The sequence below is a fragment of the Convolutriloba macropyga genome, chromosome 4, assembly GCF_964194025.1.
Source record: "Convolutriloba macropyga chromosome 4, txConMacr16.3, whole genome shotgun sequence".
NCBI lineage: Eukaryota > Metazoa > Xenacoelomorpha > Acoela > Convolutidae > Convolutriloba > Convolutriloba macropyga.
In genome coordinates, this window is record NC_134471.1 from 70192346 (window position 1) to 70213773 (window position 21428).

Genomic DNA, 21428 nt, shown 5'->3' on the forward strand with positions numbered 1-21428 from the left:
AAAAGGTAGAAACCGAACTCAAGATTGGAAACGTTTGAACAATTTGCAAAAAATAGTCAAAAAATATTTCAGAACTGCACTTACGAAAATTTTACTGTAATTCAAAAACTTCAAAAACTTAATCCAGCAAATTTACACCAGACTACAAAAAAAAACAGAACAATTGGAAAACTAGCAAAATTTGATTAGCATGTGCACAATCTTATAATACAAAATTACTTCACAGTAGAGAGGTAATCAGAATATGAATTATCAATGGGAAGTTGACATATGCCTGAAAGATCCAAAAATAAAGAAATTAATGGAAAAAGCCAAAAATTAACAAAAAGTAAACAAGAATGTGTTCGTTATAAATTGAAACGTATTATTAGGCTCTGCAAACACTAGTACCAATTTCCGAGTGCTGCGCTTCAATTAGACATCAAATAAAAACTATTTCCACAAAAAAAAACCAAATTAAAAGCAAAAAAACTGGGCCAATTAGACAAAAAAAAACGAATAAATACGGTTATATATATGTGTCATTCTGTCAAAAACACTTCAAAGTCGAAAAGTCATTCAATAAACGAGCGCATCATCAATAACTTTTCTCGCTCAAAAAAATTCTTAACACGGAATTTTCACTCACTTTCGCCTTAGGTCAAAAAGCCGTTTGAACGAATAGTACTTCGGAGGAAAAACCTTAAAGAAACCAACATACCTCTTCGAGTCGTAAAAAAGCAGCGCTATAATAGCCGGTTGAGGAGCTGAGACGGCTATTAAAAATAAAGAGATAGAAATTGGCAGAATTTTGAAATTGTTGAAGTGTTCATATTTGGGTCGTAAATTCTGCATATTCGCGTAGATTCTAAAATTACACTTTACTCAGCTTCTAAACTGAAGGCTATCAAGGATAATGATAATGCCAGCTACCAATCGCTTTAATAAACTTTGATAACCTAATGCATTATGATTTAATGACCGGATTTTATATCTTTATCTCATTTCTTTTGATTTTGATCTTTTGACTTTGACCGTATTCACTCCTTTACGCAATTCATTACGTCAAAGAATTTAAAATCCATTTAGTTGAAACTGAGTGACGAAGTCAAGCGTGAAAATCGTGAGTTAAGTAAATAGAAAAACGTGATCAATGGTAAAGCGAATTTAAAAGACATAGCAGGACAAGTCCTGACGTACAATTCAAATAATTTTCATTGACTAGACAAACAATTAGACCAAAAACAGACTGAGTGAATTGGGAAAATAATTTCTATAAAAAATCAGTTAAAAATAAAAAAAAACATAAAATCAATGTCAAACTGCCGCATGTGAACAAAAAACAATAAGCGAGAAATAGAAAATTGGTTCAAACAAAAAATTAGGCCTAGAATGAACTATTAATGGATTAAGAAAACCACTTAGAAAAAAAATCCGATCCAAAAAATCGAAAAAACAGTAAAAATCAGAGTGAAATTGCCGCATGTGAACAAAAAACCACTAGCGAGAAAGCGAATATTTGTTCAAACACCGTTTTCTCACTCTACTTCAAATTTAGAGCAAAAAAATTTCACGCCGCGAAACCACTCGCTTTTTCGCTCCATTTCCTGTTTCGGCGTGACCAAAATCACTACTCCAATTTGACTTCAAAATTCATGAAAATGTGTGAACAGATCTTAAAAAAAAGACAGCACCCCAATACAATTCAAATTCTTTAAATTGTAAAAAGGAGAGCGCCTAAATAATAGTCGTTGAGAGGCTGACGGCGGCTATTAAAAATGTAAAACTATGTTCTAATAATCCATCCTTAAAATGAAGGAAATTGCCTACTATTAATACAACCGCCCAACATCTAGCGTGAAAAAGTCATTTGAGAGAGAATCTTTTAGAACCAAAGCGGAAAAACGGTAAAGGGAAAATTTTGGATAAAAGACACATGTACACAATATTAGGCTCAAGCTTTGTCAAAGAGCCATCAAAAACCACTTTAAGTGCAGTTGCAGATGCTTAGTAAAATTCCACATCTGTTAGCCTTCTGTCTATACATAAAAGGTACCCACAGGACTTACGCAACAAGCTAATATGATAGTATCTTACATTTTTTTATCATAAAAGAAACGAAGATGCTTTTCCCACCTGGCGTATTTGTTTCCAATCAACACCCCGACTTGATCATCCGTTGATTCGCAGTACACACTCCTTCTGTGCTGAACGCTTCTCACTTCCGATTCAAATCTTCGGATAGTGAGTCTCAATTTATCGACAAGTGAATTTGATAGACTGTTCGCAACACTTTGTCGCAGAACTTCTGAAGTGAAAGACCCAATATGCTCTTTGGTAAGGAAACTGCTGTCATTTCCAGCAACAATGCCATTGTAAAAAGCTGTTTCTTGGGGAAGAAATGACAATTTTGTGCTCGGTTGATTGTTCATCTTCTCAATGTAGGTTGTGAGGAAGTCGAGCTGCCGGTTTCTAAAAACAAAAATGAACCGTTGTCTCACTTTGATCAAATTCCGTTTATTTTCTGCAGTTTTCAGCCAAATTCTTTGTTCTCTTCACTATTAAATCGTCCTGAGAACACAATACATTTTTCTTGAACATAACCAACTAACGTCAGGCGATTGCTCTCAAACGACTGGCGAGCGGTTGGCTTCGTCAGTAGATAGCCACGGTTTAGGGATGCTAACCTTAGCTTAAATGTGGGGGAGGGGTGTCGAACTCTAACAACCGCCATGACTTCACACCATGAACATTTTTGTTGAAATGCATACATAGAGTCCAGTAAGCCGAAAGAACTTGGTGAAAAATTCGAGGTCAAAAAAAATCCATTATTAGCGCGGTGAACAGATAGCACTGAATGCAAATATTTCATTACCGGCTGATTGCGGACGTATCGACCGGCAAGGGGTTCACTTTGGTAGTCGATAGCTTGAAATTAGGGAAACTAATTCCACGGGATGAGCAGGTAGGGGCAATAAACAAGAAACGTGAGGGTGACTGAAATAGAGGTACAGGGGAGAATTGCCCTTCACACGATGAATTTGAATTGACGTCTACTCAGCACATTCACTCAATCGCACACTGAGATTAGTATGACTCTTGAAGAACTATGACGCCTTCAAATGAAAGCATGAACCCACTAGCGTGGGATGAATTTCTCTCAAACGACAGGTGGGGAGATATAATTTACTGTTGTGATAAACTTATTAAATAGTTTCCAGTTGCATATGACTAATGAATGTGAGATGGCAACTGAGACCGAAGAAAGAAACCATCAAGAGAACAGCGAGGAAACTGCGACTGATGTAAACGTTGACCTATCAGCATTGAGATTTCATGACAGAACACCAGTTCCGAAACCCAGTACCAAAAGGGCCTATACAGAGTTATCCCCAATAAGTGACGCGGACGAACAACAAACTGACACAAGGAAATCTATCGAGGAGGCAATTAAAACTTCAATTGAAGCAGCTATCCCGGCTCTCATCCAGCAAATTTTAATTAATTTGAAAGAAAGGATAAGCGAAACAGTTGACACTGCTGTAGCAAAGGCGAAAGAGGAAATTCTGGAAAGTGTTGCGGCCGACATGACAATTGAACGAAAAGCTGAACTACAAAGCCTATGTGAAGCAGAACAGCTAGAGACCTATAACCGACACGACAACTTAAAGATTTTCAATGTGGACGAAGAAATTCGCAAGTACCCAAACGGCTTCCCTATCCCTGAACCTCCTGAGTCTACTATTAATAAAGTCTTGCAAATTACAAGGAACTTAGGCGCAACTGTAGACGTCAAGGATATATCAATTGCCCATCGCCTCCGTGCAAAGAAGAGAACGAACCCCATCATCGTACGGTTCTCCCGAAGAACGGCAAAAATAGACATTAAGAAAAAGAGAAAACTTTTCGAGCCAATGGCAGCCAAGTCAAGATATTTGAAAACGTCAGCAGAGCGAGACTAACTTTCCTTAACATGGAAAGTGACAAAAGAATTTCTGCAGTATGGACCAAGGAAGACAGTATACTATACACATTCCATAATGATAGAGAAATTTTGAAGATTTATAATCTGTATGATGGTGCTATTGCTCTCAGCTATGATGTCGAAGATGCTTTACAGTGTTTTCGTAGGCAGGAATTTCCTGCCGGTAACTTCTAACTCCACCAATATCTTACCAACTGCCAACTCTCCAATTTATGTATCTGTTCTGCATTTAAATATCAGATCTTTAAAAAATCACCTTGAGGAACTGGAAGCACTAGTTTTAAGCTTTGAGTCTCCGCCTGATGTTATTTGTTTAACTGAAACATGGCTAACAGATAATGATCATCTCCCAAGCGATACACTAAAGGGGTACAACCAATTCGTTACCAAAAATAGGTAAACCTCCTATGGAGGTGTAAAGATTCAAGCAAAAGAAAACTGCACTATCCTTAGACAAAGCCTTCTAGACTTTGATGAAGCAATCTCTGCAGATATAGCGCCTGGGAGATACCAATTTATATTATTTGCCATTTACAATAAGCCGCGCCCCAACAAAATGAACTTTATAGAAAAAGTGGATGAGTATGTAGAAGAATTTAACTCAGTCAGCGTTCCCGTCGTGATCTGTGGTGATTTCAACATTGACACTCTTACTACAAATCTGGTCTCCAGTAATTATAAAAATGCAATAATTGGCAATGGATTTGAAATACAGCCAGAAAATCCTACACGTGTCAGCGAAAATTCAAAAACATGCATTGACCAGTTTATCTACCAGAACCCAAGCTTCGAAGTGTTAGGGGAAGAAGGCCGTCACAGATCACTACCCTATTCTAATGACATGGGACGTTGAACAGGATTGCTCACCATCAGGCCAAGTGTATAGACACATCCTTCCCATCAAATCATCGAAAAACAAAAAGTTTAATTAAACACTAACTGAAAATTTAAGAAACATTCAAAATTAGCTGAGAATTGAACCAGACGTGGATAAAGCGTTCCCCAGATATTTCATGATACATTTGACTCAACACTACTTGAATTTGACCCATAAAATTGGCTAAAAAAGACAGACAATCTCTGCCTGGTTTGATAAGCTGAAAAATCTTAGATCAAAACGAAACAAGGCGTACAGAGCTTGGAAACATAACACCACAAATAAGGCTCTCAAAGTGAATTTCCAGGAAATTCGGAAAGTTTTGAAAGTTACGTCGAAAAATCAAAGTTTTTATTGGAATAAGTTCAATAGTTGTAACGGAGACTCAAGGCAAATCTATAAACTCATTAATGACATGAACAGCAAAGTGAAAACAAAAGAAAACATACCCCCTCTAGATAATATTTAAATGAAAACAGCCAGACGCCTACTGAAATAGCTAATCAATTAAACTATTTCTTTACTAGCGTAGCGGAATCTCACAAAAGACATCCCCAAAAACTCTATTACCAGTAATTGAACGCGTAGATAAATCAATGTTTCTATATGATGTCACTACAGCAGAAATAAAGTGTATCTTAAATAGTCTAGACAATAAATCATCTTCAGGGGACGATTACATTAGTAACCTCATTCTGAAGTCAGTTTCTCATGAAATTGTTCCTTATATGGTGTATCTCATAAATATGTCTTTCAAAAATGGCATTTTCCTATCAGAACTTAATAAAAGCTAAAGTCATTCCGCTACACAAAGAGGGTTCCAAGACGGATCGAAATAATTACCGTCCCATAAACTTTCATTACCGTTACTTAAAGAATTCAGTAAAATTTACGAACGTGCAATGTATAACCGAATAAATAACTTTCTAGAAAATTTCATGCTTCTTTATGGATAACCATTCGGCTTTCAATGCAAAAACAGCACAATCGATGCGCTTATTGAACTGCTTGAAAAAATAAGATTGAATAAGACAAAAAAACATTTACAGTTTCTTCCTTGATTTGAAAAAAGCCTTTGACATTGTAGATCACAAAATTTTGCTATAAAAATAGGAAAGATATGGTTTTAGGGGCAACGCTCTTAGTTGGCTGAAATTTTAACTGTCCAGTAGAATTCAGAGGGTAGAAGCAAATGGATACTTATCTGAATGGCATAAAGTAACTACGGGTGTACCCCAAGGCTCCATTCTCGGTCCATTATTGTTCCTTATATATATTAACGATCTCCCTCGGTCTTGTCCGTCTGTTGACGTACTACTCTGTGCCGACGACACTATTTTTACCGCTATGAACTGTAATGTATATGACATTGAGGTTGAGCTACTCAATCTTAATAACTGGCTGAATGCCAATAGACTGAAGCTTAACTTAACCAAAACAGTCCCAATGTACATTAAATCTAGTGCTTCTCAATCTACCTTCTTCCTAAACTCTTTGCCTTTAGAAACAAAACCTTTCTATGTTGATAACAAACTTTTATTTCTCTTGCATGAAGACAACGAACAAATGAGACTCGGGAAACAATCAGACATTTTCGCCAAGCTTAGACACCTCGTTCCCAATTAATACGATATTATAATAGTAACGTGCAACCCATTATTCAATATAGACTTGTGGTTTATGGCTTCACTAGCTACGATAATCTTGAACCAATTTTCAAATTGCAGAAGAAAATTTTGAAATCCATTATTTCAGAAACAGACGTGAGAGTTGTAAAGATATTTTTGAAAAGAACCAAATCTTTACAGTTTATGAGCTTGATATATACGAATTATTCAAATTTTTACTAAGATCTATCAATAACCTGCATAAACAAGAGTTTTTGAATAATGTTTTGTTTTTCCAAAAATTCTAGTATGACAAGATCAACTGAACACGCACACGCCCTTCTCGATGAATCTCTTTGTAGAACGAAAATTGAGCGATTTTTGATAAAAAAATACCTTGCTAGCAAATTATTCATCCCTCTCAAGTACAAAGGAATACTGCCTCCAGAAATAAATACTATGAATATATCAAAATATCGAAAATCTATCAAGAAATAAAAAATGTATTTTTGCTACAAAATGCTGACCTAGTGAAACATATATTCAGCTAATAAAATTTTTCCAAAAGTTGACCCCCTTGGCTGCATGCTACAGGAGGTTCAATTTTGAGCCCTGATTCTGGCTCTTCTAGTTTGACCCCCATCTCTTCTAGTTTGAGAGATATTGCCAACTTTCAATTTTTTTTGAAATTTTCCAAAAAGAAACTTGGAAAAATTTATCAAAAAAATGATTTTTAAAATTCCAGTCTTCTCTACCATGATCAACACCTTTATTTAGAGTGACTTGGCAAGCTGAATTTGCCTCGAAAATTAATACCTCGTTCCCAATTAATACAATATTATAATAGTAATGTGCAACCCATTATTCAATATAGACTTGTGGTCTATGGCTGCACTAGCTACGATAATCTTGAACCAATTTTCAAATTGCAGAAGAAAACTTTGAAATTCATTATTTCAGAAACAGATGTTAGAACTGTAATGATATTTTTGAAAAGAACCAAATCTTTACAGTTTATGAGCTTCATATATACGAATTATTCAAGTTTTTACTAAGATCTATCAATAACCTGCACAAACAAGAGTTTTTGAATAATCTGTTTTTTTTCCAAAAATTCTAGAATGACAAGATCAACTGAACACGCCCTTCTTGATGAAACTCTTTGTAGAACGAAAATTGAGCGATTTTCGATAAAATACAGTGCTAGCAAATTATTCATCCTGCTCAAATACAAAGGAATACTGCCTCCAGAAATAAATACAATGAATATATCAAAATATCGAAAATCTATCACGAAATAAAAAATGTATTTTTGCTCCAAAATGCTGACCTAGTGAAACATATATTCAGCTAAAAAAAATTCCAAACGTTTACCCCCCTTGGCTGCATGCTACAGGAGGTTCAATTTTGAGCTCTAATTCTGGCTCCTCTAGTTTGACCCCTATCTCTTCTAGTTTGAGAGATATCGCCAATTTTCAATTTTTTTGAAATTTTCCAAAAAGAAACTTGGAAAAAATTTTCAAAAAATTTAATTTTTAAAATTCCAGTCTTCTCTACCATGATCAACACCTTGTTATAGAGTGACTTGGCAAGCTGAATTTGCCTCGTAAATAATTTAAAGATGAAAATTTCTCGACCAGAAACCAACATTAGAAAAATATATATATCTTTTCAATATTGTTTCCCATAAGCTGTTATAACTTAATTCTGACATCAATAAACAACATGTATAGCCAGGGCGGTTACCTTGAGGGTCGCAGGACCCCGTTTTCCGTCCTTTCCGGGTCTCATCGTTAACACTTAATATATTATATTGTTTGTCGGTGATGATATACTGGATAAATAAAATCTTTCTTTATTTCTCTCTATAGGGGTTGTACCTTATAAATGTTTCATTGGATCAAAAAACGTCCCCACAAGGAGCTTCAACCCAACATCACCAATATGTCGGTCTGACATCTTAACCATAAAGCTATGCTGGTTTTAATTCTCTTTTCCTCAAAGTCGCTTTTATATTAACAACAAACTTTATTTCAGAATGAGAGCAGCTTAGATCATTCAAAAACAAAGTCATGCGTAAAAAAGTAACTCAGGGAATCAAAAAAAATTTGAAACAAAAGAGCAACAGCAGTCAGGCAAAAATTTTGCATAAAAAGACACGTTTACAATAATTGCTTTAAACTTTGTTCGTCCCCACAAGGAGCTTCAACCCAACATCACCAATATGTCGGTCTGACATCTTAACCATAAAGCTATGCTGGTTTTAATTCTCTTTTCCTCAAAGTCGCTTTTATATTAACAACAAACTTTATTTCAGAATGAGAGCAGCTTAGATCATTCAAAAACAAAGTCATGCGTAAAAAAGTAACTCAGGGAATCAAAAAAAATTTGAAACAAAAGAGCAACAGCAGTCAGGCAAAAATTTTGCATAAAAAGACACGTTTACAATAATTGCTTTAAACTTTGTTCGTGAGCATTTAAAATGACCGTCTAACGGCGGGCGAATTGCTCTCAAACGACTGGTGACATGCGATGGTTGCACTGATAATTACCCGAGGTATTTAATTAATAATCGCAAACGCGGCTAACAAACACCAACCTTTCCTGCTTTTCCACATTAAGGTCGCTCATCCTCTCCGTCAAAACACTGACATCTTGCGGACCTTCTTTGACAAAAGCAAAAACGAGATCTCGGATTTCGTCATTCTTCAACCTCGACTCAACCTTCGGAATTTTAGGTTTTTTCGCAAGAGTGTCTGAACTTGGAATCTTCTTCAAGGCTCCATACCATTTGTCACTAATGTTACACACACTATTTCGTGCAACTATGTCTGCTTTAACATTTTGGAGAAAAGCTGGTTTCAGAACATCTAGGAGGAATTTGCATCGTCTGTAGTAAGGAGCACACAGCTCTTTGTACGAAATCTGTTTCTCTTGGTGAAGTTTAATCAGACTGACACGAAAGGCAATTAACCTTAAACCAACACCTCATATAACATCGGTGTAAATACTAAACATGTTAGGGGGGTTCAAAATTTTGAACAAAAATTTTTGTTTAAAATAACTTTTTTGGATAAAAAAATGAAAAAAATCATTGCAAATATAAATTTACGATAAGGAGATGGTTTCGCAAAATTATCTAATATGTGAAAAAAATGATAGTGAATTTCAAATTTGAGTGTGGTCTTGGAAGACAATGTCACTTTATGATTTCAAACTAACCTCTTTGCATTGTCCTTCAAACATTGATTCCTCAGAGGATTATCCTCCTTCAAATTTCCTGGAATCATCCCTTGATGTTTCATCAGCAGTGCCAAAACAAGCAATGATAACTCCTCCAAAGCATGTCCAGTTTCAAATTTTACACACTGCAGTTCTCTTCGACACGAGATCCAAAACTTTTCCAGGAACTTTGCTATCAGAACTTCTTCACGTGTTTCAGCTAACTTTTTGGTGTGGACCGTTATAATAGCATTGACGTACGACTCAATGTTCAGCTCAATTCCATCTGATACTTCTTCTGCAAATTTCAAAATGTCGATCACTTCGGTACCGATGCTGCCGAGCTCAAAGTTTTGTAACCTTTCAGTTCCTTGTTTCAAACCGAATCTGTTCAAACGTTCAGCCCAATTTTGAGTATGTTGGACATCCACTGATTTCACTTCTTTCGAGACTCTGAGAGAACACGAATACCCTATCAAGAAATTTGCTATTTGTTCCAAACTAACGAATTGGGACAAGTCTTGGCCTTTTTCAGAGTCCAAGTACATTTCCGATTTTTCACACTGCTTTCCCTTAATGTGGGGTTGCAAAATTTTTAGCAGTTTTTCTGGAATTTCTGAATCTCCATTGTTACCTCCTGTTTCCATGAAATCATTTAAAATATCTCTTTCTGTAGGTTTCAAGAACTCAGTACGATAAACGACATCTTCGATGGTTATCAAATGTTTTTCATGAGGCTGTAATACGTTATGATTCATCACTTCTGAGTCGGCAACTTTGGGCAGTTCTGTGAGACATTGAAATGAAAATTTGGAAGCATCGAAGATGTTTAAAGTCTCAGAAAGCTCATGAAAAGATCGTTCTTTTTCGGTTTGTAACTGATTGACGTTTCTCAAAGCCTCGCATAAATTTTGCAAATCATTCAAAAAATTTTCTGGCAATGAAAGTGTCGCTGATTTGATGACAGCTACAACAGTTACCATAACTTCTCGTAAAACTACAAAGCTTGAATGTGTTGAAAAATCTTGCACTAACATTGCAAATTTCAACGCATCTTTCTTCGAGCAGTCCAATATTTTGTTCAGCTTCAAAGTGACATTTCCTAAAAGCTCTGATGCCAGTCTCAAAATAAGTGACCAAGCAATGGTTTTCGAAACGCTTCCGGATTCACACTGGCCGAGGATTTCACTGTCGTTCCCAATACTTCTCAAAATTACTTCGCGGAAGAGAAGCCGAATAAATCTGCTCAATAGTCTAAAGGTTTTATCCGATCCAATCTGAGTTTTAAACTCAATCAGGATAGACATTAGCTTTATTATTTGAGGATCTAACTCAGTCAAAATACTCGTCGCTAAGTCCAACGTGCAATTCAGTTCTGATTCCTCAGAAGTGTCCAAACTTAGACCATCCGACTCAACAAACTTTGACGGGCTCCTGTATCTCTCTAGAACATCTACACTTCTCGGCATTTTCTTTACAACTCGCGACACTTTGCCAATAATTGTTTCGATTTCAGCTTCCAGTTCATTTTTCGAAAGCAGGCTAGAAATTAGGAGGTCAATTAAGAACAGTGAGTTTTCGTCTTTGGTTTGAGCTTGTAGCAATTGAAGTAGAAGTTCGGTTCGTTCTTGTGACGTAGGCAACAAAATGGGCCAGCAAATTTTCAGACATTTATGAGCTGCTTCTTGAATACTTTCCAGAACATTCTGAGAACACGCAAAATGACAGATAATATCTTTTGTTCTGAACACTTTCTCGCAAAATTCTTTGGACGTCAAACTATCTTTTTTCATGGCAATGGATAGTTGCAATGTTAGGACATTTATCAACGCAACTGTAATATTTTCTTCTGTTTCTGACGGCACAAATTCACACTCTCCGTTTGTCGATTCGAAAAGGCTTCTTAAAATTTGTTCGATCAATTCAATAGCTTGGGGTTCCACTTGCACAATGAATGGTTCCATATGAACAACTTCATGTTCAGGCTTCGAAACTTCTAGAATAATCTGATCCATCATTAGATAAACGTCTGAAATGGTGCGTTCAGCAGTGCAGCTGATTTCGTTAGATAAAAGGGTGCGAATGTCTGTTGGTTTTGAGGAATATGATTTGGCTCCTGACAGTTTTCCAGTGTAAGATGAAATATTTCCCCAAACCAGACACTGATTTTCGGATGTCAACACCGCGCAACTTCGAGGCGTTATTTTAATCGACTGAATTGTTGTCGATTTCAGCTCCTGAAAATATTTTAATTGTTCATTTTAGAAAACTGCAGTGATAAAATTTACTGCTAAATTAGGCTTAATTAGGCCTCTTGTATTTTAAAAGTCCCCAACTTCAAATACGAATAGCTTTATCAAAAGTGCTAAACCAAAAATATTCAATTTTTCTCTGAAAACGTCATGTGGTCTACACCTAGTCATAACATATTATTACTAACTCCCAAGCCCCTTTTCTGCTTACATGTACTTCTCTTACACAGCCTCTAGAGAAAATTTGTCAGTGACAATTTGCAAGTACCTGAACGGGTTTGGGGTGGGTAGTGGCACTGCCTTGCAGACTCAACACCGAGTTCTCTTCACTCCACGAGTAGAGGTGACCACCCTCAACTGATTTGAAAAAGGACACACTTGGTCCAGCGTACACTGCTGCCACTGTCTCGGGGGTCTGGAAGAATCGCTTCTGGATGAAGTCGTTATCTAAAATTATGTCAATATAAATGATATCTAACAGCGATATGTTCTATAAAGACTCAAAATATCTTCTGAAAGACCAAAAGTTAATTATTCAAATTAAAATACAATCAAACATATTAACTTTAGAACACTTGTTCACAAACGAGTGACTCGTTCCCAAAAATTGTCAGAAATTAAATGCATTTTTGCTTAGATCTTAGGCTTCAAATTCACAGATACGAGATGAAACCTCGAAAGGACAAGAGCTTAAATTGCAATACTCCGCGTTAGTATAAAAAATATTGTAACGACCAAAAACATCAAATCTTATCAGAATCCTCAAACATGATACTATAGTCTATTGAAACCTTCTACGCAAAACAATTCAATTAAAAACAGCTACAGAAAAGCGCACAAGAACAAAAACTTCCCTCGACTGGCAACATATTTTTCAAACTCAAATTTCTTTCTAGCTCTCTTAAAAGGGCGGTAAAGCCAAAATAACCTTCGCTTCGCCGAGCTCTTCAAATTTTCTCAGCCCGAAAACCATTAGACAACTCCCGACACTTGTGAATGAGAGATATTTAGATCACGTAACGCAAAAACTTCAAGGGCGTAAAAGTCACTCGAAGACAAAACGTTAAATAATCTTCTGTACTTCTCTAGTATGAACATTTTAATCAGATAAAATGAAACTAGAAATTTCAGTAATGTCTTTTCTCTGTTTCAGGTCTCCGAATGCTTAGATTCCTTTGTGTGGTCTAAGCCTTTCTCTTTCAAAACAATTTTGCCATTCAACTTTCTTTGCATCTACTTTCTATCAACTAACATTCAACAATCGTATCTACTCATCTTTTGGTAAATTCAATAAATTTTTAAACATTCCAAGTAACCAATCACATTTACAAAGAGATTTGTCTTCATTAGAAAAACATGAATTTAACACATTTAGTCGCCGCTCCGATTTATGAAAATTAAGAGAATTAAAGAGAACTGCTTTTATTGGCCAGATATAAACATAGCAGAAACGAACTATGCTTGTAATAATGTTTTATCATGTATGAAAACTATCAGGAAATCCATACATGACACTGCGCCTCTTTAATTAAATTTTGTCAGTGTTAATGAGAAAATTTTCAAAGCATTGAAAGCAATTGATTAAGCAATAATGACCAGAGCCTTGTGTAAGAAAATGATTCATGATTTTTGAATTCGCATTGCATTTTGTTGACAAAGTTCGTTGATTGGTGAACTGCTTGAATAACTGGGCACCACTGGCATTACTCTCTCTCTCTCTCTCTCGTATGTCATTTTCCTTCAAATAAAAATACTTCCTCGTGACTTCTGCATCTGGTTTAGTTTGAAAAAACTGTATTCAGCATCGTTCTCAACCACAAGCGGTCTCACTTTGATCTGCTGATGTCCAATTAGGATGTCTGTCCAGCTGTAACGATTTGTGTATTTGCTGCAGAAGTAGCTAACTAAAATTTGAAGAATTGATGATATCACGAATGATATCAGACCGAAGAAAATAGTCATTTTTCATGTTGAACTTTCTGTAAACCTGCTACTCAAATTTGGACGAATAATTTTCAAATCCTCAACTATTGGCGTTTTCAATTCATTCAGCCGGTCGAATGATTTGCGATAGTAATCCGAGTTCGTTGTCATTTTCAGTTGAACCTTTTCAATAGATTGCTGTCTGGCTTGTGACTCCGTTGCTATATGAGACATCTCATTAAGAGATGGGATTTTGAAAATAGATAACGAAGGGGTTCTGTTAAGTTTACATCTGCTCGCATTGCCAAATCGTTCCATCTACACGAAAGACACCATATCTGCACGAATTTCCATAAATCGACATTCGATTTTTATTCCACACTCTAATTCAATGACGCATGCCTTACAACCATCAAGTCTCTTTATTGAGATGATTGGTAGCTTTCATTTCACTCAAATACAGGTGAGTTTTGAAGAGCAGCAAACTGGTTTCCAAGTAAGAGTGCTCCCTAACACGTGTCTTCTGCAGTTTCAAGAGAAAATCCGTTTGTGCAAACTGAAATACTTGAACCGATACAAAAATCAATTTCATGCTGTGATAACAATGTAATCCTTCGAGTTGATTCGGCAACAGCTATGTAGTCAGCCTCAGTTTCATACTGTGATGCATAGTCATCTGAGTCGATAGTAGGCATCGGAATTGTAATTGCGCGATATAAATTCAATGCTGTTGACCCCGATGCAAATGGTATTGCCAATCGAAATAACAATCCGTATTCTTCCACAGAAACACTTGTCAACAACTTACTTTCGTAATATTTTGGAATTTGAGCTAGCGGGATTGCACGAGTAAGTCTATCAGTTGATTTAACTTGTTGGCTAGCAATTTTGACCAGTATTTTCTCTAAGACGTTTTTGGGTAACAGTGTCATTGGAATTAATTTTTCGACCATCGTCGTCATTACAGCATTTAAAATTGTTAGTCGAGAAACGCAGGTTGCAATTCGATAGCTTTTAATTTCATTATTCAGAGCCAATAATGAATTTGCTAAGTTAATTTTGAGTTTAAGTTTTTGATCCCGAGCATAGAAATACTGAGAGCATGCCATTAAGCTGCGAGAAATTGACTCAACAACTGATATTGCAATTTTGAGAAGTCGGGCATGATTTTCCTGCGTTGCAATTATTTGTTTCTCATTCAATCGTATATCTTTTAGTTGCGAAGCTACGACAAAAAACTTCTCTTCCAGATTATCTTTGACTTCTGTCCAAATCTGGTCATTTTTTGTAATTTTTCCACGGCAAAGTCGATGTCTTCACGATTTCGACTTGCTCCTCCTCAACTACCGAAAATGCTGCCGACTTCGCATGCTAATCCAGCGCCCGCTGTTAAAGCAGTTAGCGCTCCAAACGCCACTAAAGGTACTCCTCTTTTCTCTATTGTTGGATTTATTAGCAATAAGGGTTTGAGAAATTTCATCCTTTAAGTTTCTGATGTCAAGGTCAGCTGCTTGTAATTGATTTTGAACATATTCAGTGAAGTAGTCATAGTTAAGAGTCGATTCGCTTGTGTTCAAATACGTGAGCTTGCAACCAAATTTGTAAGAGAACCACGATTTTTCTAGTTTGTCCGAAATTTTCGTAAGAGTTATATTCAGCCAGGTGGCAATCTGGGAAAAGGAACCAGCAATTCCTTGTTAGAGAATGTTTCGGCCAATAACAGTTTTTGCTGGTAAACAAATTCGATTCCGCTGTTTGATTTTCATCGCTTTTACTGTATAACAAAAATATCAAAGCACTGTAAAATATTAAATTTTTCTGTGATAACATGTTTGCTGCTATCATTCGAGGAATCTTATGAAAAGAATGAAATTATATAGGAAGGATTTAATTGCACGCTACATTTGGCCAGACAGTAAGATAGACATTACCCGCAGAAAAATTAATAACTTTAAAATAGCAGTCGGAAAAAACAAAACCTGCCAGTGCATCCATTTGTGGTATCCTCTGAAGCACAATTAGAGGGTTTCTTGGAACTCTGGAAGAAATAAAAATTTGCCAAACGAGTTTTATAGCGGCTGATTATTTTTAATTGAGTTGTAAAAATTGCTTTTATTTTACTCTAGGAAACCCAAGGGTCAATTTGGTGACGTAAATATAAGATGTCATCACCAAGGGCAAAGAGCTTTTAAGGGGCTTAGTGATCATATTTTTAAAATAAGTTCAAAAGTAGCTTTTGTTTTAATTTCAGTTCTTCAAACAGTAACGTATAAAACGAATATTGAAGCACTAACAGGTAAGGTAATTTTTCTGTTTTGGTTATGTTTGCTCTTCTGTTTCTGTTCTTTCTGTTCTCTTCCTCTTTCTGTTGAGAACGTGTTGAGTTGGACGAAAGGTCCTATAATCTATGCCGCAATAACGATCTGGCATTTGTAGAGGACAATAAAATTGTTCATTATTCTACACGTTTGGATTATCCCTGCCCAGTTCAACTGCAAATGGAAAACAACACATCTTCAATACATCCTAATATTTCTATTAACTTTAGTGTGCTGTGTTTGCTGCTGGCCTTGTGGCGTTGCCTTTCTGGTAATGTACTGCAGATAACTTGAGTTGCTTCCTCTGCCTTTTGATTTGCAGTAAGATTTTAGGTAGCCTCTTTTAAATGAATGGGCAATCTTTAAATGGCGAAAAATATTCCAGATGTAATGCCTCTCACTCGCTTCAAATGTAATTCAAATTAGCTACATGAACGAATAGTTGATTTCAACAGCACATATAGAAAAGTCGATAATTTAAGTCTCGGTTGGAATGTTGTACCTATTATTGATGTTGAAAAATCATCTACTTGGCTGGAAGCAACAAGTAAAATTATAACAGCTGGCTCTGCAAATTACATATCAAATGACTGGGTAAAGAACCCAATTGCAATAAGCAGCCATAATTTGTTCCAGTTTGATCAACACTTCCTAAATTTTTTAAATGGTATTTCGAATGGACAAGTTTTGTCCGATGTTGATTGTTACTTCAATTTGCCGTCAACTGTAAACAAGCTGGGACGTGAATGTCGGGTTTATTCTAAGCTTGCGTGTCCTGACGTTTAACTTAATCAGCATTCTTGGTGTTACAGCATGTCACTAAGGAATGTAGTTTTGACAGATACTCCAACGTGCTTGAAATTAACGAAATTAGATCCGATTGTAGAGTTCAATTCGTGGTTTACTGATAGCCACATCAAAACTGGTGGTGACGATCCAGTGTCTATTACGCTATTAGAAAAACTTTATTTCATTTGTACTCCAGGGCAGCATTCCATTACTTTTAAGAAAATTATTCGTAATTCTGACAATTTTATGAATTTCGCAAAGAAGGGTCCCGTTAATTCTAGAAAATTTTAAATGTTACATTCCACAGCCAGGATATATTTTATGCCAACCAAGTATAGCTTCGCATGATGTATTAACGTCTACTGCAGGAGTGCTTTTTTCTGGGACTGGGAGGCGTGTAATATGAAGGATTCAAATAGGGTTGAGCGTGTTTTGAGGGATTATGGATCCGGAAATATACCTGAAGGTTTCAAAGCTTTCCTTCGTTATGCGGGCATGGAGGGCGCTTTGTAAATTAGCAAAGAGCTTGATAAGAGCCAAAAATTTCAAGCTAGCGGGTTATCAGAGCATTTGTATGCCTTTAATCGGAGTGGAGTTAGTTATATACTTAAATCGGAGTGGAGTTAGTTATATATTAGTAAAAAACGTGGGAGTAATTCGCCCTTGCGCGCTGCCAGTAAAAGAATGAAACGTAGGTTCAGGTTACACGGTAGAAAGGAGTTACATCTAGCAAGGAAATCACAAGGGCAAGGTGTGGCGTTCAAATTGTGATCAATTTGAACTGTAAGCATTAATTACTTATCTGAACTTAAGTGAGCTCCCTGTGGACACATGCAGATCAAAATGATAAATCAGTAGTGTATAGGTGTAATAAAGAAATTCAAACTAGTCTGCTTTCTATTTTTATTTTCATCATTTTGATTTTTCTGTATTTTTCAATGTATTAAGATAGGTAATAATATATATTTTGCATAAGTAATAGTTAATAGTTTATGGGTATGCATTCCATACCATTCCAAAACACCCTGAGGCTCTTTTGGAATGTTTCTTATTAGATAAAATTAAACCCTGCTGTCTCGAGTTAGTTATGTATGTATCTTCACTTGGTATTATGAATCACTCACAACTACTCATATCATTTTAAGTTATTCAGAATTTGCATTCACTAAGTTACAAATTTATCGAGAAATTTATATATGCGAACTAAAAGCTGATTGATACTAAGGTACGTTGCGTTTTCAAGCATATTTATTAAGATGAACTTCTCAGTAGGGTGTCAGCATTAAATTTGGTAGTTAAAATAAGTTGGTAATTATTTGGAAAATATATGGGAACATGTTTTTTGTTAGTGCCAAAAAATTGAGTTTGTTTGCGCTGCCGTCCGTAATTTTAAGTTGTATTTGCTACTTGTGGCCCCGATTTTTGAGTTGCTACGGTTTTGGTTTTCGGTATTTGATTAGATTTCGTTTGAATTTCAACTTGATTTTGTGATGAAGGTATTAAGGGTATTTGAGTTGATCCTGCAGCCTCTTGCTGTTGAGCTCTCTCCTGTTTTCCCCGCGAAGATTTTTGCTGAGTTTGATGTTGGAGTGCTGCTGGGTCCCAGCTTGTTAAAATTTTGTCTAGTCGGGCTACTTTGAATTTCCGGTCTAGCCGGCAAGTAGTCAGGTGGAGTTTTGAACGTCGGTGATGGGCTGTGTCTCTGCGCTGATTCTGGGGGAGTTCTCTGGATTATTTGGAGGCGTTTTTGGCCTTTGTTTAAGAGAAATTTCAGACGTTTTTGGAAGTTGCGTTTTTATTGCAGTTCTGACTGAAGGGGTACTTCGGTTGTCAATAGGTCTGTATACGATCTGTTCAATTTGAGAATCAAATCGTTGAGGTTCTTTTAACATGTCTGGAATAAGTTAATCTTCACAAAATTTTTTGTCGTCTATGACTTCTATCTCTTCAACTTTATGTTGTGGTTTAAAAGGCTTTAAGCGGACTCAGAACTATTTGTGTAAAGTTCGTATTGACTCTTCGAATTAAGTTAACTACTGCATGCTAAAACTTTCATTTCGATAAATTCCCGTCCATTTACATACCAATTTTCCTATTTTTTCATGCTTGTTAGAAATTTGTTAATTCAAAAGCATACAAAATTCGTGAACTTTCAGTGGGAAAGCTTTTGCTTTTTTGTCATAATAATCTCGGTATTGATTAAATGACAAAACTAATGATTCTTTCGTTTCACCGAATAGTGTTGTTTTTTTATTGAAGGTCACTAATATAGCCGAATCTGCTTTCAAATTTTGGTAGTGTTTAGTCGATTGGGTTAAACGGAATTCTACCATGAAATATCAATGAGGGTGGACATCCCAAAACCGTATGATAGCTTGTGTTAAGTTGGAATACAGCTAAATCAACATACTTATGCCAATCGTGTTTAGTTTGGTTTTCGTAAATTTTGAGATATCTTTTCAACGGTCCATGCGATTGTTCCAATAATCCAATAGTTTGTTCATGTTTTACAGTAGCATGATTTAATTAAATTTCAAGCATCTCTGCTAACTCCCGAATGAGGGAGGATGTAAACGCAGAGCCTTTGTCTGTGAGAATTCACAGTGGTATGTAAGAGTGTCTCATGAACCGTTGCATTAAGTTTTTTTGCTACCACCTTTGCTGATGGGGACGTGACTACTAGTGCAAACAAGTATTTTGAAAAAACATCCATTGCCGTAACTATATAAGAGTAACTACCTGATTTTGGTAGTTCGCCGACGATATCAACTTCAAGTAGGTCTACTGGGAAGCTTGTGTTTGAACTAACTGGATTTAATGGCGATGTTACTGTTTCTTGATTTACCGATTTACTTTGCAAGCATGATAGACAATTATTTATATAGGTTATCAGAAATTCAGTAAATCCTGAGAAATAGTATTTTCGTCGGAATTCACTGATTGTTTTTCTGATGCCCAGGTGTCCTTTTCAGTTTTGAGTAGTGAATTCATATAAGAGTTCCTTTCTTAGGTGTTCCGGGATTACAAGTTGTTTGGTAAAATTTTTCCCTGTATGGTCATAATATTTTTGATACAATGTCTGATATTCTAAAACCAGTCTGCCAATTTGTTTGGAATATGTTTTCTGATCACATGATTTGTAAGTTGTGTCTGGTTTTTTTCGCTCTTAACCAATTTATGACTTCTTTTATGTCGATCATTTCTTTGTTCAGACGCAATGTTTAAAGCTTTTGTAGATTCGTTTAGATGTAATTTATCTAGAGGATTTTCTTCGGACATTGCATTAATTGTTCTATTTTGAACGTCAAAAAAGCTGTTAATCCAACGTCAAATATTTTTTGTCATCTTGAACTTGTATTATAGGAATATTTAAAATTGTTTCATTTGTGCAAAAATTGTTGTATTGAATTAAGACTATTATCTAGTGTGTTTGACAAGATTTGTATATCAATGTTTTTATAGGTACTTTGTTAACAATTTTCAATTCAAATTTTGTTGCAGGATTGACATGATTTCTAGATAAATAATCGGCTGCAGCATTAGCTTTCCCTGGTATGTGTCCTAACAAAACGTGAAAAGAAAGTCATCTGAATTCCAGATAATAGTTGGCAGTCGTTTTGCTTGTAAGAATAGGCTAACACTCTTATTGTCTGTTAATACAATTATTGGGTTTGAGGTAACTCCCCAAATATAGTGTTCAAAAGCTTCAGATGCAAAATAAACACATTCTCTTTTCTCAACAGTTTAAAGAATAGTTGGAGTTTCACAGATAAGACGGGAATTAATTTGGCAAAATATTGCATAAATCATTTTAGTCTGCGCACTTGTTTCAATGCTTTAGGCATTCGAACTGTTTTCGAAAATTGTTCAATTGTTTCTTTGTTTGGAGCGATCCCATGTTCAGTTATTAGGTATCCCAGGGAATGAATTTTCCGAATACCAAATTCACTCTTATCCATTGCAAATTAAAATCCCAGTTTTTCAATGCAAACGAAAATGTGATCCAAGTTTTGTATTTAGGAATCTCCATTAATAGCACCACTGCCTAGGTCATCAAAGTTAACGAAGCATTGATCGTTGGCAACACATGACTGTAAATGCTTACTTACACATGAGCTGAATGCAGTTGGTGATCTACTCAGCCCTTGTGCCAGTCGTTTAAATGCAAATGTTCGGCCTCCAAAATTGAATGCAAGTAGTTGTATGCTCAGCTCGTCGGCCATTTGCATGGAGAAATATGCTTCACTGTAGTCCATTTTTGCAAAAATTTTCTTGCCTGCTACATGAGAAGTTGCATCTGCCCTTATAGGAATAGGAAAGTTATTATTTTTGTAATCATGTCTGAGCAAGTTATTTATTCTTCGCAGGTCAATTAGGATTCAAAGTTTACTTGATCATTTTCTTTGAGCAAAAATTGCTGAAGAAATTTTAGAAGAAGTCAGTGTTGTTATAATGACATAATATTGCATGAGAGCT

The 21428-nt window shown here is 35.9% G+C and overlaps 2 protein-coding genes across 4 annotated transcripts in view; one reads left to right on the plus strand and one right to left on the minus strand.

Moving 5' to 3' along the window:
• Positions 1–21428, minus strand: part of LOC142337867 (E3 ubiquitin-protein ligase HERC2-like) — a 159742-nt gene that overhangs the window by 106787 nt on the left and 31527 nt on the right. For all 3 annotated transcript variants that reach the window (XM_075387469.1, XM_075387467.1, XM_075387468.1), the window contains exons 10-13: positions 12191–12369; positions 9671–11907; positions 9048–9422; positions 2116–2451 (exon numbers count right to left, since the gene is read on the minus strand). In XM_075387469.1, the coding sequence (XP_075243584.1) occupies positions 2116–2451; positions 9048–9422; positions 9671–11907; positions 12191–12369 (3127 nt within the window). The remainder of the gene's footprint in view (positions 1–2115; positions 2452–9047; positions 9423–9670; positions 11908–12190; positions 12370–21428) is intronic.
• The window catches only part of LOC142337869 (uncharacterized), a 240646-nt gene continuing 222388 nt past the window's right edge, over positions 3171–21428 (plus strand). Inside the window, exon 1 of the mRNA XM_075387471.1 lies at positions 3171–3191. The gene's annotated coding sequence lies outside the window, so the exon portion shown is untranslated. The remainder of the gene's footprint in view (positions 3192–21428) is intronic.